Source organism: Parasteatoda tepidariorum, chromosome 3, assembly GCF_043381705.1.
Source record: "Parasteatoda tepidariorum isolate YZ-2023 chromosome 3, CAS_Ptep_4.0, whole genome shotgun sequence".
Lineage (NCBI taxonomy): Eukaryota > Metazoa > Arthropoda > Arachnida > Araneae > Theridiidae > Parasteatoda > Parasteatoda tepidariorum.
Window position 1 is genome coordinate 13,169,963 of NC_092206.1, and position 13,825 is coordinate 13,183,787.

General features: G+C 30.5%; 2 protein-coding genes across 2 annotated transcripts in view; both read right to left on the minus strand.

The window, feature by feature from the left end:
• Positions 1 to 4,717, minus strand: part of LOC122270577 (galectin-7-like) — an 8,863-nt gene extending 4,146 nt beyond the window's left edge. Inside the window, exon 1 of the mRNA XM_071179071.1 lies at positions 4,643 to 4,717. Within this exon, the coding sequence (XP_071035172.1) occupies positions 4,643 to 4,717 (75 nt within the window). The remainder of the gene's footprint in view (positions 1 to 4,642) is intronic.
• A 1,408-nt stretch (positions 4,718 to 6,125) lies between these two features.
• Positions 6,126 to 13,825, minus strand: part of LOC107446782 (32 kDa beta-galactoside-binding lectin) — a 46,933-nt gene continuing 39,233 nt past the window's right edge. The window contains exons 6-9 of the mRNA XM_016061542.4: positions 11,842 to 12,163; positions 11,678 to 11,752; positions 10,803 to 10,891; positions 6,126 to 7,137 (exon numbers count right to left, since the gene is read on the minus strand). Of these exons, the coding sequence (XP_015917028.2) occupies positions 6,801 to 7,137; positions 10,803 to 10,891; positions 11,678 to 11,752; positions 11,842 to 12,163 (823 nt within the window). The 3' untranslated portion in view covers positions 6,126 to 6,800. The remainder of the gene's footprint in view (positions 7,138 to 10,802; positions 10,892 to 11,677; positions 11,753 to 11,841; positions 12,164 to 13,825) is intronic.

Sequence of the window (13,825 nt, forward strand, 5' to 3'; positions counted from 1 at the left end):
TAGTACGATTCTTCGGTACATTGAACATTAATTTCTGACCAATTTTTAAAATTATAGGTTAATATTAAAGGGAGTTAATAGGAGTGACAAGTACATGCCTCCAGAGACCATATTTGCCTGTTTTTCTGACATTATTCGCGCTTTAAGACCGAGATATCCTTATTTTTATATAAAAACACTTTATTTTCGGTAAAACATACAAAGAGTTAATGTTAAAATAATAATAAAAAATAAATAAATATATAAAAAAATTATCCGCTTTTATGCTATTATTTGCTGTTTTTCAAAAGAAAAATAATAATTTTTATAATAAGAAATCGTTATTCTCGTTAAAACACATTAAAAAAATAATATGAAATGAAATGAAATAAGCAGTGAAAAAAATTAAAAACTCTATTCTCCGCCGGGTTTCGATCCCAGGTTCTCCGGGCTAACTTGTCCGCAGCATTTACCAACCACGCCACACTTCACACGAAGCTCTCGCGAATATTTAGCTTTATGTACCCTTTTCCGAAAAGTAAACAAAACGTATTTTGGTCCTTTGTTGGTCCCCTAATAAACCTATAAACATTTCCCTTAGTACGATTCTTCGGTACATTGAACATTAATTTCTGACCGAGTTTGAAAATTATAGGTTAATATTAAAGGGAGTTAATAGGAGTGACAAGTACATGCCTCCAGAGACCATATTTGCCTGTTTTTCTGACATTATTCGCGCTTTAAGACCGAGATATCCTTATTTTTATATAAAAACACTTTATTTTCGGTAAAACAAACAAAGAGTTAATGTTAAAATAATAATAAAAAATAAATAAATATATAAAAAAATTATCCGCTTTTATGCTATTATTTGCTGTTTTTCAAAAGAAAAATAATAATTTTTTTAATAAGAAAACGTTATTCTCGTTGAAACACATTAAAAAAATAATATGAAATGAAATAAGCAGTGAAAAAAATTAAAAACCTCTAATCTCCGCTGGGTTTCGAACCCAGGTTTTCCGGGGTAACTTGTCCGCCGCATTTTACCAACCACGCCACACTTCACACGAAGCTCTCGCGAATATTTAGCTTTATGTACCCTTTTCCGATATGTAAACAAAACGTATTTTGGTCCTTTGTTGGTCCCCTAATAAACCTATAAAAATTTCCCGTAGTACGATTCTTCGGTACATTGAACATTAATTTCTGACCGAGTTTGGAAATTATAGGTTAATATTAAACGGAGTTAAGGGGGGTGACAAGTACATGCCTCCAGAGACCATATTTGTCTGTTTTTCTGACATTATTCGCGCTTTAAGACCGAGATATCCTTATTTTTATATAAAAAACACTTTATTTTCGGTAAAACATACAAAGAGTTAATGTTAAAATAATAATAAAAAATAAATAAATATATAAAAAAATTATCCGTTATTTATCCGTTTTTTTGCTGTTATTTGCTGTTTTTCAAAAGAAAAATTATAATTTTTATAATAAGAAAACGTTATTCTCGCTAAAACACATTAAAAAAATAATATGAAATGAAATAAGCAGTGAAAAAAATTAAAAACCTTTAATCTCCGCTGGGTTTCGAACCCAGGATCTCCGGGCTAACTTTTCCGCTGAATTTTACCAACCACGTCACACTTCACGCGAAGCTCTCGCGAATGTTTAGCTTTATGTATCCTTTTCCGATAAGTAAACAAAACGTACTTTGGTCCTTTGTTGGTCCCCTAATAAACCTATAAAAATTTCCCTCAGTACGATTCTTCGGTACATTGAACATTAATTTCTGCCCGAGTTTGAAAATTATAGGTTAATATTAAAGAGAGTTAAAGGGGTGACAAGTACATGCCTCCAGAGACCATATTTGTCTGTTTTTCTGACATTATTCGCGCTTTAAGACCGAGATATCCTTATTTTTATATAAAAAACACTTTATTTTCTTTAAAACATAAAAAGAGTTAATGTTAAAATAATAATAAAAAATAAATAAATATATAAAAAAATTATTCGTTATTTATCCGCTCTTATGCTATTATTTGCTGTTTTTCAAAAGAAAAATAATAATTTTTATAATAAGAAAACGTTATTCACGTTAAAACACTTTAAAAAAATAATATAGAATATAATAAAAAATGAATAAAATTAAAAACTTCATACCGCCGCTGGGTTTTAAACCCAGGTTCTCCAGGGCTAACTTGTCCGCAGCACTCTACCAACCACGGTACGCTCCACACGAAGCTCTCGCGAATATGTAGCTTTAAGTACCTTTTTCCGGTAAGTAAACAAAACGTATTTTGGTCCTTTGTTGGTCCCCTAATAAACCTATAAAAATTTTCTTCTTTTCGATTCTTCGATACATTGAGCCTTAATTTCTGACCGAGTATAAAATTATAGGTTAATATTAAAGGAGTTAAGGGGGGGTGATGTGTGCATGCCTCCCGAGACCTTATTTGTCTGTTTTTCTGCCATTATTCGCGATTTAAGACAGAGATGCCTTAAACAAAAAAATACACTCATGTTTAATTTGTTCAAAAATGTAACAAATATAACGAAATGATGTATTTTTTTTAATATGAATGATATATTAAAAAAAAAGAATAATTAACGCATATTAAGCCTGTGCTCTAAGTATTCGTTTCTAGTAGTTTGAATATTTTGAAATCTGAATGATGTGTTTGCATGATTAATTCTGATTATTTCTCACTTTTACATCGGGAAGCTAATCTTTGGAATTGTAATTATTTATATACGGATACAACTTAAGTAAAAATCGATAAATTAAAATATATAATTTTAAAAATATTCTTCTTCCACAGTTTCTCAGCTTATTTATCACTTAAACACTTTCTTTCTGTAAATACAATCTAATCATCACAAAAGTTTGACTTAAAAATGTTACTGTGAATGACCGCTATTGGTGGTTGCTGACTTCCACCAGCGATTGCTGTCAATCACATAGTCGCTTTGGTAAATGTCCGAAATATACACCGAAGAGCCATTACATTATGACCGCCCTCCATCTATAACAATGGGCTCTCCCAGGTTTTCATTATTTCTCGCCCAGGAACAATGTTTTCATGGGGCACATCAGGACCCATAATCCTCATAGAGCAATCCATGACGTCTGTAAGCTACTTAAACATAGTTGCAGACCAGGTTCTCCCATTCATGGCAACAGTTTTTCCTGCGGAGGATGGTGTTCCCTGACACACACCAGTGTTCAGGGAAATGTTTTCAAAAAAGTCCATGGTTAAGTAACACTTCGTATTGCTGGATAAAAATTCAAGCTGATTCTTTTTTGAAATTTGTGTTGAATATGAATGTAGGTCATATCGCAATTGAATGTAGACCACATTAATATATTTCTTGAATGTATTTGATGAATTATTTTATCAAGATAAAAGTAAATTCATTAAATTGTCTTATATGTAATTTAAATTGTCTTACATGTTTAATATTGATTTTGCATTTTGTTTGTAAACAAAAATTTTAAACCTCATTTATGAGTATTTTTTCTTTTATAACTAAATTTATAACTGGAAAAATCATTTTTTTTTATAAAAACTGTTTTTGATGAAATTTTATTGTCGTTTTAGTATTTGGGTTGATTGCTCTAAACGGGATAGTATGAATGAATGATTTTTAATAAAGTATATAAAAAAATGTATATTAAATTATAGGGCAAAATCGATCGAAAAATAATATACGAATATATTTATCTTAAAATAATATTTTAATGCGTTTTTGAAAAATATAATGAGCGTTTCGTATCTACTAATCAACAATTAAGCTATAATCGCAATTAAACAGTTCTATGACTTAAGTATTCAGGTTGATTGCTTTAAACGGGATAGTACGAATGATTTTTAATAAAATATATAATAAAATGCATATTAAATTATAGGGTAAAATCGACCGAAAAAATTATATACGAATATATTTCTTATCTTAAAATAATATTTTAATGCGTTTTGTTAAATATAATGAGCGTTTCGTATTTACTAATAAACAATTAAACTATAATCGCAATTAAACAATTCTATGACATAAGTATTTAAGTTGATTGCTTTAAACGGGATAGTGCGAATGATTTTTAATAAAGTATATAATAAAATGTATATTAAATTACAGGGTAAAATCGATCAAAAAAATTATATACGAATATATTTTTTATCTTAAAATAATATTTTAATGCGTTTTTTAAAATTATAATGAGCGTCTCGTATCTACTAATCAACAATTAAACTATAATTCTATGACAATTGGAAACTACAAGAGTAGCGAAACCTTCAGCCAAATCGATCATTAATTATAAATTCTTCTCAATGCAAAAAATAAATGCTCATTTTTCTTATTTATATGATATTCAACTCATAATCTATAAAAATTTTCGCTATCGCATTATGTACCATCAAAATTAATAAGTCATCTCTTTTTTGGAATTATTCAGTGTTTTTCCCTTTAAAGGAAATTGGAGGAATTTCAAAGAATATGCACATATATTTTAAGAAATATTTGGTATTCTTCTTCTTCATAGATTAGTTTCAAACATCTTTGTCTTCTTAAAAATAAATTTAAAACATGACTGTGCTGTATAAGAGAGTATAAAAATATGCAGGCAGCTTTGAAACCGTTCCCTGCCGCATTAATTCTTCACCATTGTTATGTTAATAGCAATTAAATTCTGTCCATTCACTGTTGTTTGCTCTTCTTTGGAGGATGAAGAACTCATTAGCATATTTTTAAAACAAAATTTTAAACAAAATCTGAAATGCATCCTGAAAAAAACTTTTCAAAAAGTTGAGTGAAAATTATGCGAAAGTTAAACAGGATTAACTTTGCAATTGTGAAGTAATGAATAGAAAAATGATTTTATTCATAATAAATCCAGCATTTTAAAATTAATTTAAACTTGCCTGGCTTATTTATTTCAATGCCTGCGGAAAATAAGCATGAAAGACTACATTCAATATTTAAATCGATCGTGTGTTAATTTTTTTTGCCATGTTTTACATAAAAAGTGAAATATACCACGATTGAAAAACAAAATTACTTTTTCGGCTCGAAGAATCTTTTTGTAAAAATATATACAGGGTTATTCATAATTCCCTCCGCCTGTAAACGCCCTTTTTCTTTACCACAACTGGCTTCAGTGGTACATGTTTCTGCCATCTACCGGCCACTGCTTAAATTAAAACTTGAATACTTTCGGAAAAATTTCCTATGTTCTTTTTTGCCATATTCGTTTCCGTTTTTTTACTATAACGCTTTGAAACCCCGGAGGAAATTATGAATCACCCTGTATACCACTCATAACTATAGTTGGGCTTTGCTGCGTTAACACTGAAAAAAGAAATCAGTTAAAATTACCGTACTATTTGATAATAACATTTCTGGTTTTTTAATTTATTATTTTTTTATTTTAAATAGTCTTGCTTTATGAAATAAAACTATACGGTATTTAAACCATTCATTTGGCAATTTTTCCGTTCATATAGTAATGATTTACCGGAAAGTCTGGTATTCAAAATTATAGTTCTTATCACCAAGCATTTAGTAAAAAATACAAATTCGAAAAGTAACCTAATAAATAGTTTTTATTCCATGTTTTAAGGTACCATGATAAATTTTGTAACATTATATTCTGTATATTTTACTTAATATATCGTTATTGGCATGTTCAATTTGTTACCCGGAAAGTAACGAATTTGACACACAAATTAAATGCACAGTAATGTTGCTATTCATTGTTTAACACAAACAATGTAAAGAATTTTATGAACCATTCCTGTGAAGTTGAATATTGATTACTATTTTTTTATTTAATAATTTGAATTCTGCTTTTTTGGGCTCTAACTGACTTGTATGCATAAAGAGGAGGTTAAAAAACGAAATGGTAAGAACTCAAGCCAATAATAAATCCGTATTAACTTTGCTTACGTGGGGAATTACAAAGTATTTAACTTAATTTCTCAACGAAAAAATTCCTCACTTATAATTGTGGAATTTATGTATTTTTTGTTTTCGCCTTATACCTCTGGCATTGGGCAGAGGTATGTGACATATTTCAATAATTAATGTTACTTCAATATTGATTATAATATTGTTTCATTATACATATAATTTGAATAAAATAACAGTACAGTAAAAACTCTTTAATTTTACATTTTGCATTATAATACAAGCTCTCTGTACATGTAGAGATCAACACTAATAAAATTTTTCAATGCACTAACAAGCATAAAATAATAATTTCAGCACACCATTTGTTATTAACAATTTGTTTTTATACACTCTTTCCGAGACACGAATTTACGAGGCTGTAAGAGATAGGATTATTCCATTTCGAATATCAAAACTATTCACAGTTGCCTTTTAATTTCAACAGTCACAGGTGTATCAAATATATTGAAAAACTCCTTCCAATTAATTTACTATATCCACTTAATAATTCAAATTAATTATATCCATCAAACAATAAATTTATTGGTTCTGATCAATTACTTCTTTCAATTATTCGGATTATTACAACATTTATTGTTTTAACTAATTGACTCCATCGAACGCGGATTTTTTTCCAGTTAATCAACTCCTTTCAACAGCTATTTCTTTGAGGTAATTCAAATTATTTCTTCTAGACACTTTCGAATTACTTAATTACATTAATTGATTTCTTCAAAGTAATCATGAAGGAGTCAATTGTATTATTAAACTTCATCGAATTGTTTTCAAATTTTTTTAAAAAATAAAACGATGTGGTCGATATTTCTTACAGCCGAGTAGAGTCGTCAACTGAGGATGATTGTCCAATCATATCAAAGTAACAACAGCCTCTGTATCTGAACGTCCCCACAAACAGTCACGTGATCTGGACGAAGATCTTCCAGTCTGTATGGAAGATGGGCATGTTCTTGACCATCAAGGAAGCATCGAAAACCGTCCTCTGAGTAGTAGATGAGCAGGTCAAAATGGCTGCCAGGTCGCAATGATTCCAAGACCTCTTCTGATTTAACCAACTGTCCCCAAGCATCGTCTTCCTTGGAGTTCATTGTGATCTTTGGACTTCCATCTACTTCCCATACAACGGAATAACGAAGGGCGATGTCACACTCCTCCTCCGTACCATCACCACACTGTGCCGCCACCTGGAGTCTGTGAAATGAAACAGATTTTCTATAGGGTTTCAGTATATTGAAAAATGGCGATATTACGCCTGTTTTCCGAAGGCTCAGACATTGCATGAAATAATGATTTTTGACGAATAATATGCTATTTTCATACATGTGCTGTGAGTTCGCAACAGTTGCTCGTAATTGTTTGGTCAAGTTTAGCCTATCTTTAGCCAGCGCCCTCTCTTGTTCTGTTTGAAAATGGTGCAAAACGCCAACGTGAAGAAAAGTCATAGTTTTGAGAAAATGAAAAACGTATGTTGTCTATTTTTTTAATATTTAATTGACGAATAATATGTTATTTTCCTGCATGTGCCGGGAGTTTATAACAGTTACTCATGATTGTGGGATCAAGTTTAGCCTATCTGTAGCTAGCGCCCTCTTATGTTTAGTTTGAAAATGGTGGGTGCAAAACGTCAATGTGAAGAAAAGTCACAGTTTTGAGAAAATGAAAAACTTATGTGGTCTATTTTTTTAATATTTAATTGACGAATAATATGCTATTTTCATGTATGTGCCGCGAGTTTGCAACAGTTACTCATGATTGTGGGATCAAGTTTAGCCTATCTGTAGCTAGCATCCTCTTATGTTTAGTTTGAAAATGGTGCAAAACGTCAATGTGAGGATAAGTCGCAGTTTTTAGAAAATTAAAAACGAACATGGTCTATTTTTTTTAATTTTTTAATAATTGACAAATAATAATATGCAATTTTTATAACTGTGCTGTGAGTTTGAAACAGTTATTCATGATTATTAAGTCAAGCATAGCCTGTCTTTAAACAGCACTCTCTTAAGTTATTTAAAAAAACTTACTCCAATGCTGCATTAGCTAAACTCATAAAAATTCGCAAAAAAGGAGAATAAGACAATAATTTTTACAATTTTCTTCTAGGTTGAAAAATATCGGCCTGGCTTTTAAAATAATTCAGTTAATTTGTCCGTTCGGGAGCCCAGATAATTTTTAATTTAAGGTAAGATGGCATATATATAATTTAAAATTATAACTTTGCTTCAAGTTTTAGTCAAACTGTGGCTTTCTTCATTTTACTTGGCGAAAGAGCTTCGATAAAAAAAACTGTAATAAAAATAAATTTAAGAACCTCTCAAAACTAACAAGCTTGTAGTTTTAAACTACTTACTTAAAACCTTAAGTCCCATAACTTTATCGATTTTAAGAAAATATTTTTTACTGATAAAAATTGATAAAAGTTCTAAAAATTATCCAGCGCTAGAAGGACTATAAATTACTATTTCTCCTAATCTGAAAATAGCTAACTATTTACCACTTTTCGTTAAAAGTTTTTGTGCTGTCGAATAAATGCATTATGGTCAAAACTTTTTGCATATATTTTTCCTACTCTCAAATTACGAGCAAAAATATAGTTTGTAATTTTTTTGATTATAAAAAAACAGTCCAACAGTTACTAAAAATTGGTTAGATTAATTATCGGAACTATATTTATACTAAAATATAAAATCCAAAAAAAGTTGTTAGAATTTTTTTTTCCATTTATATTCAAAAATGTATCAGTAATTGAGTTTGTAAACTAAAGAAATTTAAATGATGAATAACTGTTTCTCTTAGACCTAAATAACTGCAAATAAGTGCAAATTTCAAAAAAATATTGTTTGGAAGTGAGCCGTGTTTGGAAGATTTCACCTTCAACTCAGAAAAAGACACCATTGTTTAATGTTGTGTTTCATGATCATAAATTATTAAAATATTAAACATGACATTTCCCTTTTATTTTGCTACAAATTAATAAAAAAAATGAAAAAGGTATGAAAAATATGTTTAATAAAAATTCTGCGAAGGGTTAAGAACAAAAAGTATTAAGCAAGCGAACATCAAAAATGTGACCTATATTCCGAGATAGTGAAAGTCTCTAAAGGCGATTTTCAGATAAAAAATACCATTTCCTTCATGTTGAAAAATGGAGAATTATATAAACAATTAATTTATCTACAGCAAACACATAATTTAATCAACAAATATTTTTAAATATTTTTTGTTGAAATGTATTCAGTTGAACCTACTTACAAAATTTTAAGGTTGTAATAATTTTTAAAACTTTTTCAATGTTACTAAAAAAGCTTTGAAAAAGTTTTTTTCTCTCCACTATTCACAATTGAAATATGCATTCCTATTATTCTCCACATGGGTCACATAAAGACATAACGAAAAGATTGAAGGATTGTATTCTCTGTTTGAAGAAAGGGAAAGCTTGTGAGGTAAATTACTTAAGCAATTGTATAAATCTTGTTTTCCTATTTGCACATTCTTACAAAGTACATGACCGCCGCCCCTCACCTATGAATAAAAAATGGCAGTAAAACCGACTTCCCATTTCCCGAAAGGAATAAGACTTATCGATTTTACTGAAATTTAGAATGTAGTCTATTAACATTCTGAAAAAAATCTTTGAATTGGCATGCCTTTTAAAATTGATGACAGCTTTAGATGTATTAATATTATGTTGAATCAGAAGATATTCAAATGAATACAAATTTAAAATGTAGCTCAATATTCCAAAAACAGTTCACTTCTATTATTTCAGAATTCAGTTAGGAAATTAAATGTTGGATAAAAACACGTTGAAATGCATTTATGGAAAATTATGAGTTTTAGAGTTTCGTGTCGCTACATGTTGAATAGTCTATTTGAAACTAATTCAAAATTTTTGATTTAATCTTACAGTTTCTTATTAAAAAATGGAGTTTTGGTTCGAATTGGGGTTTAGAAATATTTTTATAAGAAGCTTAATTTTTTTTTCAAACTGTAAAATTTTTATTAACTGATCGGGAATAAAATCAGATGGCACGTTTGAATGATAATAATGATTACTATTATTATTATTTGGTAAAAAAGCAATAAGGCGATATTATAGATTGTGCAGAATGTTGTCTTAATGACTGCCTTTAACATATTTGTAAAATTCTTGTCAAAAGGAAAACGAAATAGTATGCACATTAAGAAATTGCAAATTTATAGTTATAAAGAAAGAAAAGAAGGGAAAAAAACCTACGAAAATCTCGATTCAGTGCACAAAACGTCAAAACCTGTTTAGTTATTTGTTGACACTTGAGCTGTCCTTTATTCTATCATTGTTTTTTTTTTTTAAATTTCTATATTTCTTCTGGCAACTAAGCAAGTTTTGATATTTACAGTTTTTTTTTCCTCCAGAAGACAGAATCCAAACACGTTTTTGCTTCATGTCTTCGCTTAATTATTATTTTGAATCCCCAATGTAATTATTTTTTTTGTCTTAATTTTTGATAACGATTCTAAAAATAAATATTAATGGTAGTTATTACGATATACGGAATTGCAGGGAAAATGTAAAGAATTTCGTCCTTCTAACTATTGCCATTCATGTATCGATTCAAATCAGTGCTTCGAAGTAATTTAAACCAATTGTTCAGAATTCAACATATTCAAATCAGTCAATTCGAATTTGTCAGTGCTCCGAATTGCTTAAGTAATTTAATTCGATTGATTTGCATCCTCTTTGGATTTCATTGTACCCAACTTTAATATGCATTTGATTCAACTAAAGGAAAATTTATTAGTCTATTTTTGCATAAAAAAAAGAACATTCAAATTTTAATAATTATTTAAGGTAAAATCATTTACCGATGTTTACATACTTTTTTGGAGTTGTGTGAATTTTTCCGGATATTAAAAGCAGGCATCCTTTTTCAAATCCTCCTGTCACTCTCGAATTGACTGGAACTTCCTGGAAAAGTACATTTCTTTAATATACAATTATATAGACAACAGTTTAGAAAACAATTTAATAAAAATAGAAAAGGGATACATTTTTGCAAAGTCTAAAAACAAGTCAGACAACAATTTTCTTTCCGTTTCGCAATTATATTCTCGTAAAAATTTTAACTAATCAAAATTTTCACTTCTAAAAGAGCTATAAATACTATAGAGATAGGATTTCGATGCAAATTTCAAGTATCTAAATAATGCGCACCACTTAAAATTTCAAATGGAAAAGTGTGCTGAATTTTAACCTTAACAAAAAATTTCGTCTTAACTCATAACTATTTACAAGAAAAGATCTTGTGATGGTAAGAGAGAAAATTGTTTAATAATTCAATGCTAATTTCATCACGTTTTCTTCCGTTACTAGACATTTAAAGGAAAGTTTAATAAAATTCTTCAGTTCAACAGTCGACAAGCTTCAAGCGCTCAAAAACAGGCACCCATTTTCAAGACTTGTCAGAGTTGAATGAGAAGAAATAGTCCTTTTCCTTCACGTCTCGCAAGTCTTGAAAATGGGCACCAGTTTTTGAGCGCTTGAAACATGTCAACTGTTACTCCAAATTGTATATTTTTTAAGTGAATGAATTTAAGTTCATAATGAAGTAATTGCCAAGCAATGGGTTAGAGAAGAAATTTCCCCCTAACACAGTAAAATATTTCCTTATAAATGATCAGCAGTCGTATCTAATAGCACAAAGCCACTTTACAGCACATGGACACATGTTTCAAGTTACAGTAAATAACTTACAGGACACATGAGCTGAAGGCGGACACCTCTGGATTTCAGATTTTTTCCATTGAGAGATACGTTTGGAGGATTCATCTAAAACAAAGAAAAGTTGCTGTTAATGAACTAAATTTGATGGTATTTTAAAACGTATTCAATAATTTTTACTGAATATTCAGTATCACCTGAGCTAAATCGATGCATATATCCGTAGGTTGTAGATCACCTTCCAGGAAAAGAGTTTTCGCCTGAGCAACATCTTGCCTGTGTTTAAAGCTGCACCATTCTTTGTCATCCAGGTACGTTTCGAATGCGAGAGAGAACACCCCCACCGTTAGCTGAAAGGGTGTTCCAGGAGTGAGTGGAAGGTCCTTGGAACTCTCTTCAGAACCCATTTCGTCGTCCAGTCTGCTGTTCCTGACGACGCGACCCTCTTCCAGTCGAGGATTCAACTGGAAGAGGACATCGTCCATCTTTGCAGGGCCGTTCTGCCAGTTGATGATAAAACTAGTGAACACATAATATTATCTTCATTTTTTAGTGGAAATATTCTTCAAAAACGAAATAAGTTCATGAAATAGTTTTGACATTTCGAAAAATTTCGAAATCGAAAATATTAAATGATTGGTGTGATCATGGGATCACCACAATGTTTATCTAAGTACCTACTGGGCTGTCTCCAACAGAAGAGCTCTCTTCGTTGCCTTTGCGAGATCTCTAGGGCTCGACTCCTAGCCTGTCTTTAGAGATTCTCGCAACCGCTAAGAAGGGGACGCTATCTTTTGGAGATAGACCAATATTCCCCGTAGATCTCGAGAGTGCAGCTTCTTCCTTTTTGAGCTGCGTGTTTGATTGTTTTCCCGTTGTGTGCTCCAAGTTTATAATAATTCATCATAGTTTTATTTTTTCAACTTCATAAATTCAACAAATCGCGAATCATCTATTTCGTAAATTTAACTGCAACAGTCTCAAATATGCTAATTACATAAATTTATCTTTTTATACTCCTTGGAGCACACAGGGAGGACATAGTCCACGTGTTGGACTTGATAATGTTTTTTTCTACAATTCATTAACAGTAGATGTATTCTATTTATAAATATGACAATTAAATAAAAGGATTTGTAATGTATTTAGTGTCCAGAGAAGTCTTTTAGCTATGGCAACTCAGAAATATCTTCCATAAGAAATAACTTCGATGTTCCTGTTCTGAGAATTAAAACCGCGTAATCATCGCTAAGGTACATCTGAAGTAAGTTTGATATCTGTCCATGATCGATGCCAGAAGACGAGATACCACCAACTCTGGCGAGCAACATCTTCTCTCCACTATGCGGTTCCACGCGGTATGATGTATGGCATTTTTAACATGAATAGTAAACTAGACGTTAATATCTAAATAGCGTTAGTATCTAAAGACGAAGCAAAAACTTTGAAGCCATTCTTATAAAAAGTAATAAACAGTAATCATATGCTTTAATAACGCTATTAAATTATTGTAAATTTTTCTTTTAAAATTAACATTGCTAGCTCAGTACAGAGCATTAGCAAACTAATGAAACAGTCCCCGAGAAGTAATAATACCCCTCATTATGAATGGTTGACTGAATGTAAGCAATAACAAGCTTTCTAAAACCGGAAGAAATTTAGAAAACTTCCGGTGTATCCCTCCGCTTATGTTATGCTTACTAGATGTGTGAACAGGCTTAATATTCTAGGACGTTTTATTATTGTAATTTGTGTTTAAATTTACGCGTAAAATTTTATCATTCATAAGAGTTTTCTGTAATTTATAAATTCTAACAGGTCTTGAGCCTAAGACTAATTTAACATAGTTAATATCACAGAGTAAGGTTAATTAGGTCCCCCCCCCAAATATGGGTATGCGGGAACATACCACAGAGTAAATAAAGTGTAAGGTTAGTCATGTTTTGAATGTTATCACTTATTTGGCTATATTTGAGTAAAATAGCACCGTTTGTTATTTTTTGGGCAGCATATCAAGCTTGCGGAATCTACCGAATTCATTTGGTGTTCGTTTTGTTGAAAGTTAGATTGAGAACATTACAAGAACAATAATATTGGATGGTGTGTTTTCTCAAATTTGGCGTAAAAATCAGGAAATAGTAACCTAGAAGCCTTACGACGAATTTCAACCCCTATCACCAT